Source organism: Mirounga leonina, unplaced genomic scaffold (genome assembly GCF_011800145.1).
Source record: "Mirounga leonina isolate KUSES-001 unplaced genomic scaffold, KU_Mleo_1.0 Mir_173, whole genome shotgun sequence".
Classification (NCBI taxonomy): domain Eukaryota; kingdom Metazoa; phylum Chordata; class Mammalia; order Carnivora; family Phocidae; genus Mirounga; species Mirounga leonina.
Window position 1 is genome coordinate 53,687,255 of NW_023270447.1, and position 21,691 is coordinate 53,708,945.

Sequence of the window (21,691 nt, forward strand, 5' to 3'; positions counted from 1 at the left end):
GTCTCCCATCAGCAACATCAGCATTACCAGAGAATTTATTAGAAATGCAGAGTCTTAGGCCTTAGCCCAGCCCAACTAAATCAGAATGTCTGGGGTAGGGTCAGAGAAGCCCTCGCAGAGATTCTGATGGCCACTAAAATTTGAGAAATGCTCCCTAAAAGGACAGAGAATAAAAAGAAAACAAAGTGAGAAGCTACTGGTAATTGACTGCAACAGTAAAACTAAATCCCCTTTCCCTGCTATCACTGAGAAAGCTTAGGCTTAATTTTGCCAGATTTTTTTTCTTTTTTTCTTTCGATGAACATGGTGCATCATTTGATTTAGTTGCCATTTTGTTTCAATGGCAGGCTTTGATTAGGATGAAGTACAATATAATAAAAAAAAAAAATCACAACCCAGCAGTATACTGTTCACTTTTTTGTTTTATTTGGTAGAAAATTTTTTGGCTTCAGTTTTGTCAGGGAAACTATTTTCAACACAACATGAAATTAATGATACTTTTTTTTTTTTTAACTTTCAAAAACTGTGTTGCCTATTGGCAGCAGATAGCTGACATAGCTTTTTTGCTTCTAGTGTCTCCTTTTCCAGGAAGTGACTGCCATCTGCATCAAGAGGAATGCTGACCTTTAATGTGCATGTTAGTCACTTCTTTTAGCTCAGTGCCAATTTAATAATATTGCCTATATCACGAATTTGGTTGAAAGTATGTGCTAGCCAGATTGTTTTCACTCTGGAGTTTCAAGCTTTTGAAGATAATAAAGTTTGTGTGTTTCTAAAACTAAATTGAATTCTTCAAGTTGACTAGTGAATGGGAAGAAGAGAATTCTTGGTTTGGGCCAAATGGTTAAATATGGTCCCAGGACAAAGAGCATCAGCATCCTTGGAGACTTCTTAGAAATTTAAAATACCAGGCCCAACCCAGACCTAATGATTCTAGAATTCTGGGAGTGGAGCCCAGAAATTTGTGCTTTATAAAGTTGTCCCGGTAATTCTGATACCTCCTACAATTTGGGTCCCATTGGGTGTAAGTTTAGTTTTATCCTTCGTGGAGGAGAACATGGTATTGTAAAATTATATGTGTGCTCCTAATGAAGCTATCAAATCTGAGAAAAACAAGAGCTTTGTAGCCGGATCTTTGTTTGAACCCTATACTATCTTAAAAGGTATCAGGCAAGTTACTTAGCATCTCTGAGCTTCAGTTTCTTCATACATAAAATATTTGTAATCACACAAATCAGGGATCAGTGTTGTTGTATTAGATGCTCAATAAATACTGATTTGAAAGCCCCATAAAACTTAGAATTGTAAGCAAACTTTTTTTGGGGAAAAATGTTACTTTATTTTTAATAAAAGATTTTGTTGATTTATTTGACAGAGAGAGACACAGCGAGAGAGGGAACACAAGCAGGGGGTAGGAGAGGGAGAAGCAGGCTTCCCGCGGATCAGGGAGCCCGATGCGGGGCTCGATCCCAGGACTCTGGGATCATGACCTGAGCCGAAGGCAGATGCTTAACGACTGAGCCACCCAGGCGCCACCGAAAAATGTTATTTTCAGTGGAAGAAAAATAATTAAGTATTTAAGCTTCCTCCCAGTTGCTGTTGGAATCTTTTTGGAGGTTCCAGGTTGCTTTTTTTTTTTTTTTAAAGATTTTATTTATTTATTTGACAGAGAGAGACAGCGAGAGAGGGAACACAAGCAGGGGGAGTGGTAGAGGGAGAAGCAGGCTTCCAGCTGAGCAGGGAGCCCGACACGGGGCTCGATCCCAGGACCCTGGGATTATGACCTGAGCCACCCAGGCGCCCCAGAAGTTCCAGGTTGCTTTGAGCAATTTCATATACTTGAAGGTTGTCATAGAAACTATCTTTTGAAAGTCTTGAAGGTGTCTTGAATTCTTTAAAATGAGGGAATATCCTGGAACATTCTATATGTAGGTTGTTCCACTTTGTGCAAATGCTTTATTTAATAATTAAAAATAATTTTAAATAGGTAATACATTCTCATGGTTCAGAAAGCAGTGCAATATAAGAAGGTATTCAGTGGAAAAAAACTCAGTTCCATCCTTGCCCTCAGTGCTTCATTTATACCCACTCTGTAATCAACCACTTTTCTTAGTTTCTTGTTCATTCTTCTAGACTTCTAAAATGCAAATATAAACACATATGAATAAATATTACTCCCTTACTGCAAAAGATAACACACTATACACACTGTTATACACATTAACACTGTACTTGGATATCTTCACATAGAGAGCTCTATGATTACTAACCCCCCCGCCCAGGTCAGCTTTAATTGAAGAACTACTTTACATACAGTGAATTGCATTCAATTTAAGTATATAATTTGATGAGTTTTGATAATTGTATATATTTGTGAAGGTACTGCAGTTAAGATAGAGAATGTTTTCAATGGCTTTTGTTCGTTGGTTTTTGTTTTTGCTTTTGTTTCATAGTATTTTATTGTATAGCTGTATCATAATTGTTTAAAACCAGTCTTTTGTGGTTGAGCACTTGGGTGCTGCTACAAGGAATTCTGTGATTAACAATCTTTTTCACACAGTGTTTTTTTTATGGAGGCAGGTAAGTCTGAGGATAGATTCCCAGATGGGGGATTGCTGAGCCAAAGGAGAAATTTGGTAGTTGTTGCCAATTTGTCCTTCATAGGCTTGGTACCAGTTTGAGCTCCCACTAGCAATGCCTGAGGGTGCCTGTTTGCCTAGTGTAGTTAAGAATGTGCTTTATGAAACTTTGGATTTTTGCCAGTTAAATGGAAAATGGTATTTTAATACAGTTTTAATTTGAAGTTTTCTTGTGAAAGTGAGCATATTTTTGTATATTATAGACCATTTGTAGTATTTACTTTTCTGTAAAATACCTGTTTTTACTCTTTACCCATTTTCCTATTGGATTTTGTTTTTTTCTTCTGTTAATTTCTAGGGATTCTTTTTAGGGAGATTAGCTCTTTCTTTGCAAATATCTTTTTCCCAGATTGTTTGCTTTTGACATTGCAAGATCTCTAATTGAAGGGTGTGTGTCTGAGTTTTTGCTACTTTGGATATATTCCTAAAAGTTGCTTAGCTTTGATTTATTTCCTTTTCTCCTTTCTTCCTTTCATCTCTCTCTCTTTTCCTCCTTCTTTCTTTCCCAGCCTAATTTCTTAAAAAAAAAAAAAGAATTTGAGACAGCTTAAAGCTGCTTTGTGTGAACAATAATCAGTTCAGTGGGTCGGTGTTGTTAAATGATTTTAATATATATGACCCTGATTCATCTCTCTTGAAGGCCATGTTTTTGGTATACTGCGCATTGGAGAAAGAACCTGTGCCAATGTCCTTGCCTCCCGCCTTGGTGCCACCTTCTAAGAGAAAAACGGTCAGTATATCAGGCTCTGTGTGGTTGATCCCCTCGTCAGCATCAGCCGAGGAACCTTACCACTCCTTACCACCTGTAGGCATTTTACCTACCAAAGCACCATTAAGACAGGTATAGATCTATCAGTGTTAAAGGACTTTTTTTTAAGTGCATGGCATTTAATAGTTGATTGCTTGATGAAGACAGAAGGAGCAATCAAAGGGATCAAAGATTTAGAGCACCCTCTGGTTGAACCTGCATAATGTCATGTCCCGGAGAAGACATATAATCCTTCTCCTGCATTTGGCCTTACTTAGGTCATATGGATGTTTTATTGGCTTTGCCTTGATCTACCTGGAATTAGAGTTGGAGACAGAAGATACTCCATGCTAATCTGGCATGCTTGCCCGGGCATAGTTAATAGATATTTTTGTTTTTTTAATCCCCAGTTAACTCTTGATTCTTAGGGATCAAATTATCCAACTTTGGGTTGTCGAGAGCCTTTTTTCCTCCAGCCTGCTGCTTGTCAGGCTGAGTAAAGGCAAATAATGGCAGGATATGCAAATCAGCTAATTCAGCTACAGCTAAGAATGCTGAATGAAACTATAAAAAATGGGGATTGAGAATTATCTGAATATTTTGTTTATACAGACTCTCACAGTTACCCATATTAATGTGGTCATTCATAAGTCAAGAGTTAACTATGCTTGAATTTACTCATTACTTAAAAGGAAAAATGAAATGGGCATCTATAAGTATAGTCCCAACTAACCTATATTTTTCATCTGTAATTTTCTCTTCACCACAGCATTTTGATTAGGGTGTGATGGAATGGTACAGTTAGTGGGGTGGAATTGCTCAGAATTTTGACAGATACTATCATGGATTGCAAGAATGACATTTCAAAGTCTGTTTTATTCTGACAGAAATTCTCTCTCTCTCTCTCTATATATATACATATTTACTTATTTTTATTTTTATTTCTTTCCTGTAGTGGGTTGTATCCCCTGCAGAAAAGGCTAAATATGATGAGATCTTCTTGAAAACTGATAAAGATATGGATGGCTTTGTGTCTGGATTGGAAGTCCGTGAAATCTTCCTGAAGACAGGTTTACCTTCTACCTTACTAGCCCATATTTGGTAAGATTTTATTTAAATTGATTTAGAAAACAAATTGGTTTTGTATAACTCTAGTTTTGTGCATTCTTATTTTTAGGCATTTGTAAATTGGACAGTTTTGTTTCAGAATTTTTTGTAGAGAAAATTTAAATATGAGAATTTCTTCTGGATAATGGATAAAAGCTTGAGAATGGATTACCTGTTTTATAAGATTGACAGTGTCAGTTAATGATTATTAAAATGTTAAAATGCAGCATTTGTTTATATCAATTAAACTTAAATTTTTAAGGGAGAATCAAAAAATCTGAAATTTAAACAATATACAAAACAGTATCTTCAAGGTGTGCTCTTATAATTCTGTAGGTCATATGTATTCTGTTATACCTTTACATAGAGAGTATACACTTGGTCCTTAAAAAAGACAAACTTGAGTGTCTCTAGTGCATACCATGTTAAATGAGACCATGCATATGAAAATTATAGTGTGCCTGTTGTCAATCCACCTGACTATACCAGAGGTTATGTTGAGGTTTTCATGAGGCAGCAAACATCAGATGTGGAACCACATAGCTGCAGAGATACTTAGAAAAGAACAAATGAGGACAGTAGGTCTGCCTTAAGAGGAACAAGAACTCAAGACTGGGAAAGATTAAATATGTGTAACTAATAATAATTGCCACTTTCAAGAGCCTAGGCCAGACAGTGTGCTCAATAAATGGCAGTTGTCATGGGCTTGGCAATATGCCCAGACTTTATGTACTTTACCTTTAATTCTCACTGTAACCTTGCAGAATGTGTGTTATCTCCACTTTATAGATGAAGAAACTAAGGCTTGAAGAGGTTAAAAAAATTTGTTCAAGGTCACAAGAAGAAATAAGTAGAGAAGTTGGAATTCAGGGTTTCTTTGACAACTTACCCATAGTCTGTTCATCAGGCCACATTGGGTTTCAATGAATGAAACAGATCAGGACTTCAGAAAGCTGAGCTTTAGAGAGAGAGAGAGGGGGGGGAAGGGAGGAAGGACAGAAAAGAAAACAGGATAAAACATTTGCTGTTTCTCTTCAAGTGATTTTGTAAAGCTTTCCACATTGCTGCCTTCTCTTCACATGTGATCTCCATTTGCAGCTGTTGTTTCTGCTTTGACTTGGTGATCCTTATATCCGCCTACTCCCTAGAGTTGCAGGAAGCAAGCCAACGTGGAAATTTTTGCTTGTTTTAGAATCATTCTAATGCCACTAATGAACCAAATTTGTTGAAACTTAGGTTTCATTTTTAACATCTTTTTTTTTTTTAATTTTTTTTTTTTTTATTTGCGAGAGAGAGAGAGACAGAGAGCATGAGAGGGAGGAGGGTCAGAGGGAGAAGCAGACTCCCTGCTGAGTAGGAAGCCCGATGTGGGACTCGATCCCGGGACTCCAGGATCATGACCTGAGCCGAAGGCAGTCGCTTAACCAACTGAGCCACCCAGGCGCCCCTCATTTTTAACATCTTTTAATGTTGAGAACGTTGGGATTCTTTGGCCCATCACAACTCTTACTCTGTAGTGGTTCTGGAAATTGGTAAGGAAGCACAAAGCAAACCCAGATAAGAGACCTCTGCTCAGCACCAAGGTGAACATTCTCTTTCTCTCTCTCTTTTTTTAAAATCATTTCAGCTGATCTCTCTTTTCTAACATTTGAGTTTAAGTTTTGGACAGGCCAAACACACAGAAATATGAGTTTCTTTTTTAATTCAACTGATAATTTTTAAAAAGCTACCTAGTCCTATTACTTTTTCCCTGGATTTTTAGAATAGCAATTGTAGCATTTATATTCTGTTTGTTTTCTTTATTTGTACAGGACATTATGTGACACAAAGGACTGTGGGAAGCTTTCAAAAGATCAGTTTGCCTTGGCTTTTCACTTAATCAATCAAAAGTTAATAAAGGGCATTGATCCTCCTCACATTCTTACTCCTGAGATGGTCCCACCATCAGACAGGGCCAATTTACAAAAGGTAAGACAACTTAACAGAAAACCTGAGTGTATTAACAGAAAGAAACAAGTGCTGTGTTAGATGACAGACTTGATTTGAATGAAACGGTGGAGAAAATGTATCTGGCTAGGAGTAGAGCAGTATACTGTTTGTGGTTCAGTTTGTGTCTATAAATATGTTCAAACGCCTTGTATGACATCGTTGGGCTGCAGTTCATTTACCCCAACATTCATTACATATATGGCAACCATATTTTCCAATCTAAAAATTGGAAAAATGTGTCTTTTTCCCCCCTCTTGGATTTGTGAATTTTTATGAATAAGGTATAAAATTTAAATGAAATGTATAGGAATTAAATTGTTGTGTTTCATTTGATGATTCACTCAATACAAATTTGAAAACAAAATCTAGGAGATTATGATTGTTTGGTGTCAATTTTTTTTTTTAAGATTTTATTTATTTATTTGACAGAGACACAGCGAGAGAGGGAACACAAGCAGGGGGAGTGGGAGAGGGAGAAGCAGGCTTCCCGCGGAGTAGGGAGCCCGATGCGGGGCTTGATCCCAGGACCCTGGGATCATGACCTGAGCCGAAGAAAAACATTATGTTGAGAAGAAATCTTTGTGGTTTTTGCCATGCAGATGACCTTCTTTTCCTGAGCATATGGCCAAATTTCATATCTGAACAGCTAGAAGCAGGTTTTAGCAACTTCTGGTTTCTGGCCAGCAGTGGGAGTTTTCAAAACTCCTTGTTTTAGCCATGCTATGCCTTGATTTTTCTCTCCTCCTCCAGACATCCTTCCTAGCATAGTATATTTACAATATCTTGGCCTTAATAGAGCTTCAAAAGGACTTATATTGTCTAGAGGCTATTTGCCTTTAAAAAATACATACCTTGGGGCGCCTGGGTGACTCAGTCGGTTAAGCGTCTGCCTTTGGCTCAGGTCATGATCCCAGGGTCCTGGGATCGAGCCCTGTGTCGGGCTCCGTGCTCAGTGGAGAGCCTGCTTCTCCCTCTCCCTCTGCCTGCCGCTCTGCCTGCTTGTGCTCTCTCTCTGTCAAATAAATAAAATCTTAAAAAAACAAACAAAAAAACCTTGCATTTTTAAATATGTTAAGACCTATAAAGTAATTATTGCTGTGGTGATTCTTCAGAGTTAGATGTAATAGAAGTTGTCAAATGTGTGGTGTAAGGAGAGCTGTCCTTAAAATATCAGTAGACTCTTTTGGTTTTACAGTAATTTTGTCACATAGGTTAAAAAAAAATCCCATTTTAACCTAATAAAAGTCAAAATTGATTTTTTTATAAGTCAACTAAATGGAAATTTATAGCCACCAGGTTTGGAAATTACTTATAAGAGTTTTTATCCTTATTTTTTAATAAAATAAGTATTTGATTATCTCTTTTGTGAGTTTTGGGGGAGGGGAGAGCATTTTGTGAAATTTTTGAAATTTCTTGTGACATAGGATATGGGTTCCCTAAGTTGTGGAAAAGGCTACAAGGGATGCCACCCAGAAAGATAAAAGTTACAAATTTGTATGTGTGCTCTCTGCTATAACTGTATCTCAGTTGTTTCATCCTTTTTTTTTTTTTTAACCTATGCAGACTTTTTCCCCTTGTCACCTTCATTTTATACCCACTAAGTCTCCCACCAGTGCAAACTACAGATATGACAGAGCTTTCTGAAGCAAATGACATTAGCAGACACTCCAGGTTGCATCTGCTGTACAGAGTTTTTAATAGATTTGTCTGAAGTCCATTCACCAGAGCATAGACATCTTTGGCTATTTATAGCAGATACCAATATTATACATTAAAATGGGATTTTATCATTATTGTCTTACCTATTAACCAAAATTTTTAACCTAAATATTAAAAATTTGCATTTGTTTTATCTTTCAAATAGTCTCTTTTCTCTTTATAATCTAATTTTTTTAGAACTGCATTTTTTTGCAGCTTTGACTAATCATTTTTTGAATATTGCTTTCCTTTCTGTGTTTTTTCTAGTTTGGACTATTTTTTCCATTCTGCAGCACTCTGCTTTTCGCCTTTCTTGTACTGTCAGTTTCTTAACTCTACTCTCTCAAGGTTAGAGCTTTACTTTTTGCCTTTTTTAGCATTACAGTTTTTGGTTTATAATTTTGAAATTAGAAGCTTTTTAAGTGGCAAAGTTGATGCAGAGAAAATATCTAAACAGCATGATTTTGTCACATGTCTGTCACTTGGTCCTCGTGTGCATTTTAGATGGCCTTCCTTAGGCTTTTTGATCCACTTAAAATCACTAAAGTGGAATTTTTGTGTAATGCACAAAACTGGGTGAGAGAAAATATTTTGAAAGAAGAGGACATGCTACATCTTTCTCCATATGCCCTTCTTATACTTTATATACTATTAGTTGAACTTTTTCCATGTTTGTTGGTTGGATGCCATTTTATTACTTTAGAGTGGGAGTTTAATTTCTGTGTTAGCAGTTGAGGAGTGACACAAGCTATACCAGCTGCAGTACACTAATCTTCCTTCTAGAGTCATCTGTGGTATCACCTAACTTGTTTGAGGTTAAACTTATTTGTCTCACTCTTCTTATTTGAGATTTTTAATAGTGAAAGACTGTCAACTGTGAATCACTTTTTTTGAGTTAGAGTGACAGAGGTGTGGAAGTCATGAGTTTCTTGGTATACTTGCACCTTTCATAGCGAATTTCTCAGTAGCAGTTAGGTGATATAAGTTACTCTTGGTGATAAAAGTGAGACCAAGTCCTAATTTTTCATTTTGTTCAACTGTCAAACTGTCTGGCCAGGCTTAGCTCATAAATCAAGTTTAGACAGACTTAAAATTCTAGTGAATACCTGTCGTCCTCAGAAATCCACTTTAAAATTTCTAATTTAATTTAGGATGATAAGGGTCCCTGTATTAGAGAAACACAGTAAAACAGTAAGAGGTACATTTGATAAAAATTTGTAGTTAATAATAAAATTGAGACTAGCATTAATTGAATCCTAATAGATGAATTTTGGTATTGATAGACAAAACATCTGAGGACTAATAATGCAGTGTGCCTAAAGAAATATGGAGGAAATTATTTGCCAGATTTTATTGACATACCTGTTTATCAAGTTGGCTTTTAGGGTGATGGTTTCATTTACCTATATGATCTTGATATGCAAGTGCTAAGGGGCATAATGTGAAATAGACTTGAATTTAATCAGTGGTCTCCTAATCAATATCTCCTATTTGCTGGGTTCAACTTTAGGCAAGTCATTTAAATCTAGTTCCTTAGCTATAAAATGGGGTTAGTAATAATATCTGCCATACCTACAACCCAGTTTTCAGATTAGTTTTGAGAATTGATTAATGGATTTGAAAGTGCTTAGTAAATTGTAAATCATCATATACATGTGAAGAGATGGGATATTGTGAACTTTTAGGTTTCTTCTTCCGTTATCCAAGTTGGTGACATACATTAAGTCCATAACAACATAAGTATTAATTCTAAGTTTTATGTTCTGCTAATAAGGTCCTCAATATATTTTAGTTTTACATATAGGCCTCAATTTTAACATTTCCTAATGGTGGTTATTCTGTTATTTGTCAGTCTGGTTGTAGCACTCGAGGTAGGTTAGGTGTTTAAAGGAGCAGTTATCTTCTTGCCCTGACTTCAGCCAGATATATAACGCATCAAAAATGGTTCACAAACCATTGTGAGCCAGGGTGGAAGCAACTCATTGGGAGAGCGTCCATCTTAAGAGTATATTCTGTTGAGGAAGTTAATTATAATAATACCTTACATTTGTAAAATGTTAAAAGTTTTAGAGTGCCTTTACATACATTATTTATCTCATTTAATTTTTTAAAATATTTTATTTATTTATTTGATAGAGACACAGCGAGAGAGGGAACACAAGCAGGGGGAGTGGGAGAGGGAGAAGCAGGCTTCCCACTGAGCAGGGAGCCCGATGCTGGGCTCGATCCTAGGACCCTGGGATCATGACCTGAGCTGAAGGCAGATGCCCCTATCTCATTTAATTTTCAAAGAGAGGGCAGAGATTATTTCCCTATTTTATAGTGAAGATCGTGCAGCTAGTAAAATGGCAGAGCCTAGAATAAACCCAGCTAGATTTTCTAACTACAGGTACCATTCAGAGACCAATTTTGACACTTTCATTATTGAAAGAAAACCATATGTAAAGGATGTCATGTATGAAAACAGTTTCATATATGGTGATATTAATATTTACTATGGAACATCCTGAGCAGTTGGTTCTACTTTAAATAGAGTAGGCACTAAAATTGGTTAAGAAAAGTAAATGTTGAATTGAATAAAATCAACTACCATTATGATTCTGAGATTCAACAAAAATTTGTTTACTTACTTTGTGCCAGATGACACAAGTACACATAAGTCAATGTCCATCTCCCCCCAAAATTTATTCTTTAATGGAGAATTAGCTTATAAATCTGGTATCTGCTTTAAACAGGCGCTAGGATCAAGTGACAAAGACTTTGGGATCTGAAGTGGTGGTACCTATTATAGAGCAACAGCTTTTAGAGAATTTAAGGGAAAATGTCTCCGTTTATAACTGTGTGTGTGCGTGTGTGTATAAAATTACACTAGATATGATTTTCTTAAATGAATTTAAAGTATTAGTAATACTGTAAAATGTGTAATAATCTGTATTCATGTAGTGGTTTTAAACATTTTTAATACTTCACCATATATAGATTTATAGTAATAATGTTATAATTGTGAACTTTTTGTTTTTAGAACATCATAGGATCAAGTCCTGTTGCAGATTTCTCTGCTATTAAGGAGCTAGATACCCTTAACAATGAAATAGTTGACCTACAGAGGTATGTAAAGTAAAATTACAGCTGACTATGTAAATATACACACACACACACACACACACACACACTTCTGTTTTTAATATATATCTTGGTAAATGCTACTTTATTTAAGTACCATAGTTCTTGAATTGGGAATCCATGAAGCCTGTTTCTTTTTTTTTCCAGTATAACCTATCAAATCTAAGGCAACCCTTTAATTGCAGGATGCACTATTTTCTTATGTACCACTAAACTAAAAATCACTGCCAAATAAACGGTGGCATCAGCTATAAATACTATCTGACTTTAGGCAGTGAAAAATGTGTATCTTAGAATGAATAGAAAACAGTTTTCCTCCAGCTTTAGATATTTGAATAGCATATTAGAAAAACATTATTTAATACATTTTATGGAAGGAGTGTTAAATGCATATACTATGCCAAGAGCTTTCATAACTGTTACCTCATTTGCTTCTCACAGAAACCTTATGACTTGAGTTAGATTTTATTGTTCTTCGTTTACAGTTAAGGAGTTCAGGTGCTTAGAGAGTTATTTTGCCCAGTCATACAAACCTGTCAGCAGTAGAACTGATAATACCTGATCTCAGGACTACTTCATTTGGAGTTAAGTCTTCTCTCTTATACATAGGTACTATGTAGAATGGACTTAAATACAATTGGATTTGAATCTAAATACAGCAGGCACTATTGATATTTACTAGAAACTTTATGGTAATACTATAAAAGTGACCTCCTAAAATTACTTTTTTAAAAATGAGACCATTTTCCATCTACAAGGCATTGGGTTTAAATATCACTTTATATTTACACAAACCTTTTTCTGTTTTTAACCTTCATAACACTTTGAAGCAGATAATGGCTGATACTTTATTTTATTGATGGTACTGAGACATAAGGGGGTTGTTGAATGATTTATCTGGGCCATATGGCAAGAAATAGGGAATGATCTTTCCTCATTCATGAGGTTACATTAAAATTGCTATAGAGAAACTTAGTTGTTATGATTTTTCAGTTGCAAGAAAGAATTCAACCCAAGCTAATTTAAGTGAGAGTGAATTTATTGACTTGTGAAATTAAGATCTCTTAGAGGTAGAGATGGCTTAAGGAATAGCTTCATACTGGGGTTCAAATGATATAATCTGTTTTCTTGCTCTATTTATTGTCTCCACTTCCACTGGGTTGTTCCAGTCTCAGATGGAATTTCCCATTATATTGTCAAAAGGGCTATAGCACACCTAGCCTTGTGTATTTGTAATTTCAGATCTAGTGGAGTACCTCTTTTCTGGCAGTTCCTGCAAAATCCCTAAGATTCCATGTGATTGTACTTGCTTAGGGCCATGACTGTCCCTGAAACAGGGGCCAGGGATGTATAGTTTATTGATTTGCCATGAACTCTGTCATGGGAGTGGTGGGAGGGTAGTTTGTTACTAGGACCACATAAGAGGAGTGGGTATCCTGACATGAAAATTCTGCCAGAAGGAGGCATGGATTCTGGGGAGGTAAATGTCTACTGAAGGCAGCATAGCTTCAAATCCACAGTAATTTCTTTTTTTTTCTTTTTTTTTTAACTAACATATAATGGATTATTTGTTTCAGGGGTACAGGTTGTGATTCATCAGTCTTACACAATTCACAGTGCTCACCATAGTACATACCCTCCCCAGTGTCCATCACCCAGCCACCCCATCCCTCCCACCCTCCACCACTCCAGCAACCCTCAGTTCGTTTCCTGAGATTAAGAGTCTCTTATGGTTTGTCTCCCTCTCTGGTTTCGTCTTGTTTCATTTTTCCCTCCCTTCCCCTATGATCCTGTCTTGTTTCTCAAATTCCTCATATCAGTGAGATCATATGATACTTGTCTTTCTCTGATTGGCTTATTTTGCTTCGCATAATATCCTCTAGTTCCATCCACGTCACTGCGAATGGCAAGATTTCATTTTTTTGGTGGCTGCATAATATTCTATTGTATATATATATACAACATCTTTATCCATTCATCTGTTGATGGACATCTTGGCTCTTTCCACAGTTTGGCTATTGTGGACATTGCTGCTATAAACATTGGGGTGCACGTACCCTTTCGGATCCCTACTTTTGTATCTTTGGGGTAAATACCCAGCAGTGCAATTGCTGGGTCGTAGGGTAGCTCTATTTTCAACTTTTTGAGGAACCTCCATACTGTTTTCCAGAGTGGCTGCACCAGCTTGCATTCTCACCAACAGTATAGGAGGGTTCCCCTTTCTATGCATCCTTGCCAACATCTGTCGTTTCCTGACTTGTTAATTGTAGCCGTTCTGACTGGCGTGAAGTGGTATCTCATTGAGGTTTTGATTTAGATTTCCCTGATGCCGAGCGATGTTGAGCACTTTTTCATGTGTCTGTTGGCCATTTGGATGTCTTCTTTGCAGAAATGTCTGTTCATGTCTTCTGCCCATTTCTTGATTGGATTCTTTGTTCTTTGGGTGTTGAGTTTGATAGTTCTTTATAGATTTTGGATACTAGCCCTTTATCTGATATGTCATTTGCAAATATCTTCTCCCATTCTGTTGGCTGTCTTTTGATTTTGTTGACTATTTCTTTGCTGTGCAAAGCTTTTTATCTTGATGAAATCCCAATAGTTCATTTTTGCCCTTGCTTCCCTTGCCTTGGCGATGTTCTAGGAAGAAGTTGCTGCGGCTGAGGTCAAAGTGGTTGCTGCCTGTGTTCTCTTTTAGGATTTTGATGGACTCCTGTCTCACATTGAGGTCTTTCATCCATTTTGAGTCTATTTTTGTGTGTGCAATAAGGAAATGGTCCAGTTTCATTCTTCTGCATGTGGCTGTCCAATTTTCCCAATGCCATTTGTTGAAGAGACGGTCTTTTTTCCATTGGATATTCTTTCCTGCTTTGTAGAAGATTAGTTGACCATAGAGTTGAGGGTCCATTTCTGGGCTCTCTATTCTGTTCCATTGATCTATGTGTCTGTTTTTGTGCCAGTACCATACTGTCTTGATGATGACAGCTTTGTAATAGAGCTTGAAGTCCGGAATTGTGATGCCACCAGCTTTGGTTTTCTTTTTCAACATTCCTCGGGCTATTCGGGGTCTTTTCTGGTTCCATACAAATTTTAGGATTATTTGTTCCATTTCTTTGAAAAAAGTGGATGGTATTTTGATGGGGATTGCATTGAATGTGTAGATTGCTCTAGGTAGCATTGACATCTTCACAATATTTGTTCTTCCAATCCATGAGCATGGAACGTTTTTCCATTTCTTTGTGTCTTCCTCAATTTCTTTCATGAGTATTCTATAGTTTTCTGAGTACAGATCCTTTGCCTCTTTGGTTAGATTTATTCTTAGGTATGTTACAGTTTTGGGTGCAATTGTAAATGGGATCGACTCCTTAATTTCTCTTTCTTCTGTCTTGTTGGTGTATAGGAATGCCACTGATTTCTGTGCATTGATTTTATATCCTGCCACTTTACTGAATTCCTGTATGAGTTCTAGCAGTTTTGGGGTGGAGTCTTTGGGGTTTTCCACATAAAGTATCATATCATCTTCAAAAAGTGAGAGTTTTACTTCTTTGCCGCAAATCCACAGTAATTTCAGTGATTAGCCTTAGTATCATCTATCTCTCTGAACAATATGACCTGACATTCTATAACATAAGTCTGGGCACAATGTCATTGTGTAGTTTTTTGTTTGTGTTTTCTTTTTTGTTGTTTTTCTTTAGTTTTGAGGTTATCTGCCTTCTAAGTTCTGTCATATTCTTACTTCCTGCTCAAAAATTGGCCTTTGTCTATTTACATAAAGCCTCTACTCTTGGCATCACAGAAAGTAAAAAACAAAAACAGAAACAAAACTCTTGGGGATTATATAGTCCAATTTTTTCCTTACTCATGAAAAAAACTCAATCACACATCAAGTCGGCAACAGTGCTGTATGGCGCCCCAAAGCCAGTTGTGTTAAGTTATAGTTCTGCATTCTTTCTCTTACATATCTGCTTCTCATGAAGATTTAAAGATTTTTTACTTCGGTTCAGAATAGAAGAAGTAAACATTTCATTATTGAGTCTATAATGGTGTGTAGACTTTTCATATGGTCTATATATGGTCCATAACATTTTTGCTTGCCTTACGTGTAATATACATTGAATAATAGCTAGATTTGAAAATACTTGTCTTCTGTGCCTCTCGCAGATATGCCCCAATATTCTAGGACTTGCTTGACTTCCAACAGTAATTAACATATGAAATGTTTTTGTACTGAGCTTTAATAGGAAATAGAGCATCATACATAAAGTGTTCTTGCCAGTGCAGACATTTTTAATATTAGTTACATTTTGGTAAACTGAGCTTTCACTAACTTCTATAACCATAATGTTAAGTTATACTAGTGACAGTCTTCTATAGTGAATCACAACTTAAACATAAAAACATATCTAACATTTTGTGACTCTCTTATTAAGAAAATCATAGAGCTCCAAAACCTTGTTAGGTTTTAGGTTGTAGTCATACTGTATAAATGTGTAAAACACTTATACATGATTTGGCATTTGTGAAAATATTTTCCCCAGGCTTTTATTTTAGATGAGATCTACAGTGTAGGCAAACTTCCATCATCTGTCAACCCCAGTAATGTCATAATGAGACTCATCAACCCATGCTAAAATTATGGTTGTTAAAATTCACTTTTGTAAATGGTTGTGTTAGGTCACTATATCACCAACTCTTCAAGATACTACATTATAAATCTCGGTTTTTGTTATTGTGAATAACAATTTTTCTGTGCCATAGTATTACTCTTCAGCCTTTGAATTGTTTATTAATATATCAGGATGTAATAAGTATAACTATGAAACAGGAAAAAAGAATTTAAACAGATTTTGCTTATGGCTTTTACTAAATTGCTATCTGACAAAAGATTAGCCCCTCACCCTTTAAAGATTTTATTTATTTATTTGCTAGAGAGACAGAGAAAGAAGAGAGAACGAGCAGGGGGAGCTGCAGGCAGAGGGAAAAGCAGGTTGAGCAAGGAGCCCGATGTGAGACTCTAGCAAAGGACCCTGGGATCATGACCTGAACTGAAGGCAGATGCTTAACTGACTGAGCTACCCAGGCACCCCTAGATTAGCTCCTTCTTATTTGCTGGTTTTTAGATGAAGATATGTAATTTCAGGCCAGGGACCAAATCTACAAATAAACAATAAATAATATGGAATTATAATGAGTATGTAATGAATATGGTGCTTTACAAATTTATTTTTCCCCTCTTGATGATCGTTATAATGCATACTTGTAACCATTTTGAAAATACAGAAAAGCATAATAAAGAAAAGAGTATGTTTCTTAGAATAATATTTTGTTTTGACCATTGAAAATCAAGAGATAAGAAAAGCAATATATATAACCTCAAGAGTTAGTTGGGTAAAGAATGTTCTTTGTCACTAGTCAGAAAATGAGACGTTTCTATCTCTGGTTCATGAAGTTGTTTTCTAGTTGAAAATATTTAAGACATTGAGAGCCTGAGGCAGGATGCCTTTTTGTCATTTTTTTCTTTAAATTTTTAATATAATTTCTTCAACATTTTCTATATAGGAATTTAATTCTGTCCATCAGGTTAAATTAGCATGATATTTTTAACTTAAGGAAAAGCAGTAGTTGTAATACCAGGGCAGTGGTGCTGGGAGCCTCGTGGGCATGGTGCCATTTGTTACTGGCAGTCGGGGGTGGCAGCGACACAGCGCTGAGCGTGCACCAAACCGCAGCAGCAGCACCACCTCCGTCTGCTGTTCCAGTCCCTGCGCTGGGGCAGCCACTCTCACTCCCTCTGCTCTGTCTCCCTTCGTTCGCACCGTGGCTGATCAGCTGACCGAAGAACAGATTGCTGAGTTCAGGGAAGCTTTTTCCCTATTTGACAAAGATGGTGATGGTATCATCACAACAAAGGAACTTGGACTGTCATGAAGTCACTGGGTCAGAACCCAACACAAGCCAAATTGCAGGATATGATCAACAGGGTGGAGACTTATGGTAATGGCACCATTGATTTCCCGGAATTTTTGACTCTGATGGCTAGAAAAATGAAAGATACAGTGAAGAAGAAATTGGTGAGGCGTTACGATGGGTGTTTGATAAGGATGGCAATGGTTAATCAGTGTGACAGAACTATGTCATGTCATGACAAACTTACAGATGAAGAAGTAGATGAAATGATCAGAGAAGTGGATATTGTTGGAGGTAGACAAGTCAACTATGAAGAACTTGTACAGATAATACTGCAGAATGACCTACTTTTAACACCTTCCTCCTGCCCCCAGAAGAATTAGAAGAATCAGACTGAATCTTTTACTTACCTCTTCCTCCCCCTGCCCCCCCAAAAAAGTTCATTTACTCATTCTGTTTCTAGATAGCAAAACTGCATGTCAAAAGTGTGTTCTGGCCATACACACAAAATCTGCATGTATTGCCTGGTGGCCCTGTCCCTTAAAGATCAAGCTATGTATCAGTTTTATAATATAAATATTTGTACTACCTTAATGATCAGGAAGCAATTAGTGGACTCCTTGTAGTTCCATTTGCTAATGATTAATTCACTGGGCTGGCCAGTTTTTCATGCATACAGCTTGACAACTGAGCACATTCAGGCATTTGTATTAAAAACGAAAAATGAAAAAACAAATTTAAAACCTATCCAAATGGCTTCTAGTTCAGTTTGTTAGTATCAATTGTCATAACTGGTTTACTCAAAACAAACATTTAAAATTGGCTTACCTCAGGATGCGTGCAGAAAAAATGGGTGAAGGATAAACTGTCTAGATGTAGCCCCTCTTGTACTTGGATATGCCCCGACCCATGGTGACGCCACATATCCTGGTGGCATGCTGCATGTATTAGTTTAGCATTATCCTCATTGCGCTTGAGTGAAATGCGTATCAGGCTGTCACCACTCACACAAATTTTTAAAAAGAAGCCTTTACCAAGGGAGCCTCTTTGGACTCTGTGTTTTTAAAGCCTTCTGAACCATGATGTGGAGCCAGCAGAGAGTAGGCTGCAGCTGTGGACTTTAGCACAATCATCAACATTGCTGTTCAAGAAATTACATTTTCTGTCCATTCCAAGTTGTAAATGCTAGTCTTTTTGTCCAAAAAAAGACCATTTACTTAAAATATAGTTGGGATGTCAATCTTTTCAAATACTGGATCTCCTACTTGAGCCTAAGACCTATATTTTTCATTTGCCTTCTAGAGAATGTCCAGTAGACATGACTTCCCAATCTTCCCCTGACCACTATCCTTGTCTCATTTATTTGCTTTTCTCAGTGATGTCACCATTCATCTAGTCACTCAGGCTAGAAATCTGAGATTTTTCTTCCTCTTATCTGTATTCTTCTATCTTTGAAATATTTCTTGAAATCATTCCTACCTTTGCATCTCCTTTGCCTGATCACCTCCTTCTGATCTTTCAGATCTCACCTTAGACATCATTTCCTCTGGGCAGGGGGGAGCCTTCTCTGACTTGTTTACCTCCCAACCCTCATACTAACCAAATCTTAACTAATTTTAATATTTATAGTAGTCATAGCATTTATCATACTTTATTATAATCATCTCTTTTATTTGGATCTCTCACTAGCCAATGTACTTCTTAAGCATAAGGACTATTTGCTTGTTCACTGTTCTATCCTTAATGCTTAGCTTATATAATAGATGAGAAAATAACTTTCAGTATTGTTGAAATCTGTCCTATCTGTACTATTATTTCTGTCTTAGTTTTACTAACCCTTTACCTCTTCTCTGGATTACTGTTGTAACCTTCTAATTGACTCTGTGCTTTGTGTCTCTCCTTCCTTCCTTTGCACCTCCAAATGATGTATAAAATACAACTCTGATCCCTTAGTGATTTCCTATCCCCAACTGGATCCAGCTCACTTTTCTGAGCATGACATAAAGTCTCTTCTTTCATGGTTCTCCTTTGGCTTCCTGACCATTCTTTTGTCTTAGCCATCTCCCACAGTAAAGGAGAATACTTTTCTTCTAGGGCAGCATCAAGCTCCTTGAGAGCAGACACCATGTGTTTCCTTTTGCACTCTCAAGTTGAGCATAGTGCTCTACATTTTGGTTTTATCCCTTCTCTCAAGCCATGTGGTTGGGTGGCCCTCTCCCGTCAACATGCCACACATTTTTACTCTTTGCTTCTCATCCTGTTGTTCCCCTTTGTCCGAGCATACCTTTTACCTTGTAAATTTTTACTTACACTTTAAGACCCAGCTTAAACATCATCTGCTTTGTCAAACCTTCACTGAAATCTTGATTGCTAATTGCTTTTTTCTTTCTACTTCTAGAAACTTTATTCCTTTGTGATAGTACTCACCATATTTTATTGTGGTCTTCATTTTAATTTGAACTCCTTTAGGGCAGGGCCTATGTCTTATTCACTTGGATAGGTCTAGAAGTTAATGCACACAGTACCTGATACCACAGAATCTCAGTATAGGTTAGTTGGTTGAATGAATCAATCAAAGTATGTTATAAATATTAGAATATTTCCCAGACTCAATTCCTGTCAAGTTTATGGCAGATTAGAAGCCATGTATTAAAGGATGAAAAGACAAAAGATCTTCTGAATAATAGCTTATTTTCAAGACTGTAGAAGAGGATTTTATAGACAAAAGGATTTTTAATCCTCCCAGGGACATTAAGTATTATATGGGCTGATTTTTCATATTTTGACGACCTATTTTTGTGTTAGGGATTCCTCTGAGAATCTGATGAAGGCTTTTAGGCCCCTCCCCTCTCCAAAAGAACATGTGTATCCATGTACACCATTTTGTATTTATTTCAGGAGTTCCCAGACCCTTAAAAACTATCCATGGATCCATTTTTAAGAATACTTGCTCTGAAACTAAAATGTCTCAAATAGAGAAGTTCTTGACAGTGAAAAGTCAAGACTTGCTTCAGTCACTAAGATAGCATAGTGGTGGTGAATTGTGCTGAGGCAGGAGTTAATATTTATTTGTCTTCTATCAGCTACTACTTCCTTCCTGTCTCTGTCCTTTTAGCAAGTACATCAGGAAGTAAAAGCTACATCCTGTCAGGCCAGTTTATTATCCTGGTCTTGGGCCAGTAAACGGGATAGATAATTAACAATAATAGTTATTAGAGATTTTGCTATGCCTGCTTTATATAATTTCTCTTACTTGATTCTTGCAACATCACCTAAGGATAAGTAGTTTTATCCTGATTTTTCAGATGAAAAATAGACAAGTCTTCTTTTCTAAGAAGCTTTCCTTGGTATCTACCTCAGCTCAGAGAGCATTCAATTTCCTTCTCTCAGAATGCTTACAATACTGAATTATATTTCTCCTTCTAGTAAATTCTGAGCCATGTGTGATAGCACAGACTGTTTCTTATTTCTAATGAGGCAATATAGTATATTATTTCAGAGCATGGCTTTCCAACCAGATTGCCTAGTTTGGCTCCTGACATGACTTAGCCTAAGTAACTTAACTATCTGTGCCTCAGTTTCTTCATCTGTGAAATGGAAATATGACTAATATGTAAAATGCTTAATATCTTTCTTGGAACATGATAAATTCTCAGTATACATTCATAGTCGTTGACATCGTCATCATCATCATCTCCAACAACCAGCTTAGCACTTTAATGAATAGGTGCTCAGCACACACTGGTTCCAGTAACTGAACGAATACTCTCTTTCCCTGGTTAAAGGGATACTGGAACTATGTAGCCAGGGAGCCAGAATTTGTGTTCCTAAATATATAGATCTCTATTTCAGTCATATTTAGGAACTGATTTAAGGCAGCATTAGCATACAGTTTGAACTTTTAAAAAATTTATGTTTTGGGGGTTTAGTTCCGTTCACATACCATTAGAAACCATTAGCTCTGAAGAGAGCATTGCTTATACCATTGAATCTGGAGCTCTTTTGCTTATATGATCCGACCTGACCTCTTTCTGGCCCTGTAAAGATCTGTGGTAGTATCAGATCTCAATTGTGACTACCTCAACAGTAGTGAGACTGATTGAATAGTTGAAGCTCTAGGTTGTAGTGTGCTTTTGTTGGTAATGAGTCAATCTAATTTTCACACACAGTGCATGGCTCAGCATTTAAAACCTTTGTTTAGGGAGACTTCCCTTATTTGAAACCCTCCCTGCTAAAGTTTGAGTCTGCACTGTCTAATACAGTAGCCACTAGCCACATCTGGCTATTGAGCACTTAAAATACGGCTAATCCTAATTAAGATGTGCTGTTAGTGTAAACTATATTGGATTTCAAAAAAGAATGTCAATATTTTGGCTATACTGGATTAAGTAAAACATAGAATAAATTTCACTTGTTTCTTTTTACTTTTTAATATCTGGCAGTTCGATCGTTTAAAATTATGTATGTGGCTTACATTGTATTT

General features: G+C 36.7%; 1 protein-coding gene and 1 pseudogene across 4 annotated transcripts in view; both read left to right on the forward strand.

The window, feature by feature from the left end:
* Positions 1-21,691, forward strand: part of EPS15 (epidermal growth factor receptor pathway substrate 15) — a 145,082-nt gene that overhangs the window by 57,115 nt on the left and 66,276 nt on the right. For all 4 annotated transcript variants that reach the window (XM_035018587.1, XM_035018586.1, XM_035018585.1 and 1 more), the window contains 4 exons: positions 3,280-3,369; positions 4,343-4,488; positions 6,306-6,462; positions 11,204-11,289. In XM_035018587.1, coding sequence (XP_034874478.1) covers positions 3,280-3,369; positions 4,343-4,488; positions 6,306-6,462; positions 11,204-11,289 — 479 coding nt within the window. The remainder of the gene's footprint in view (positions 1-3,279; positions 3,370-4,342; positions 4,489-6,305; positions 6,463-11,203; positions 11,290-21,691) is intronic.
* On the forward strand, positions 16,813-21,106 carry LOC118019421 (annotated as a pseudogene).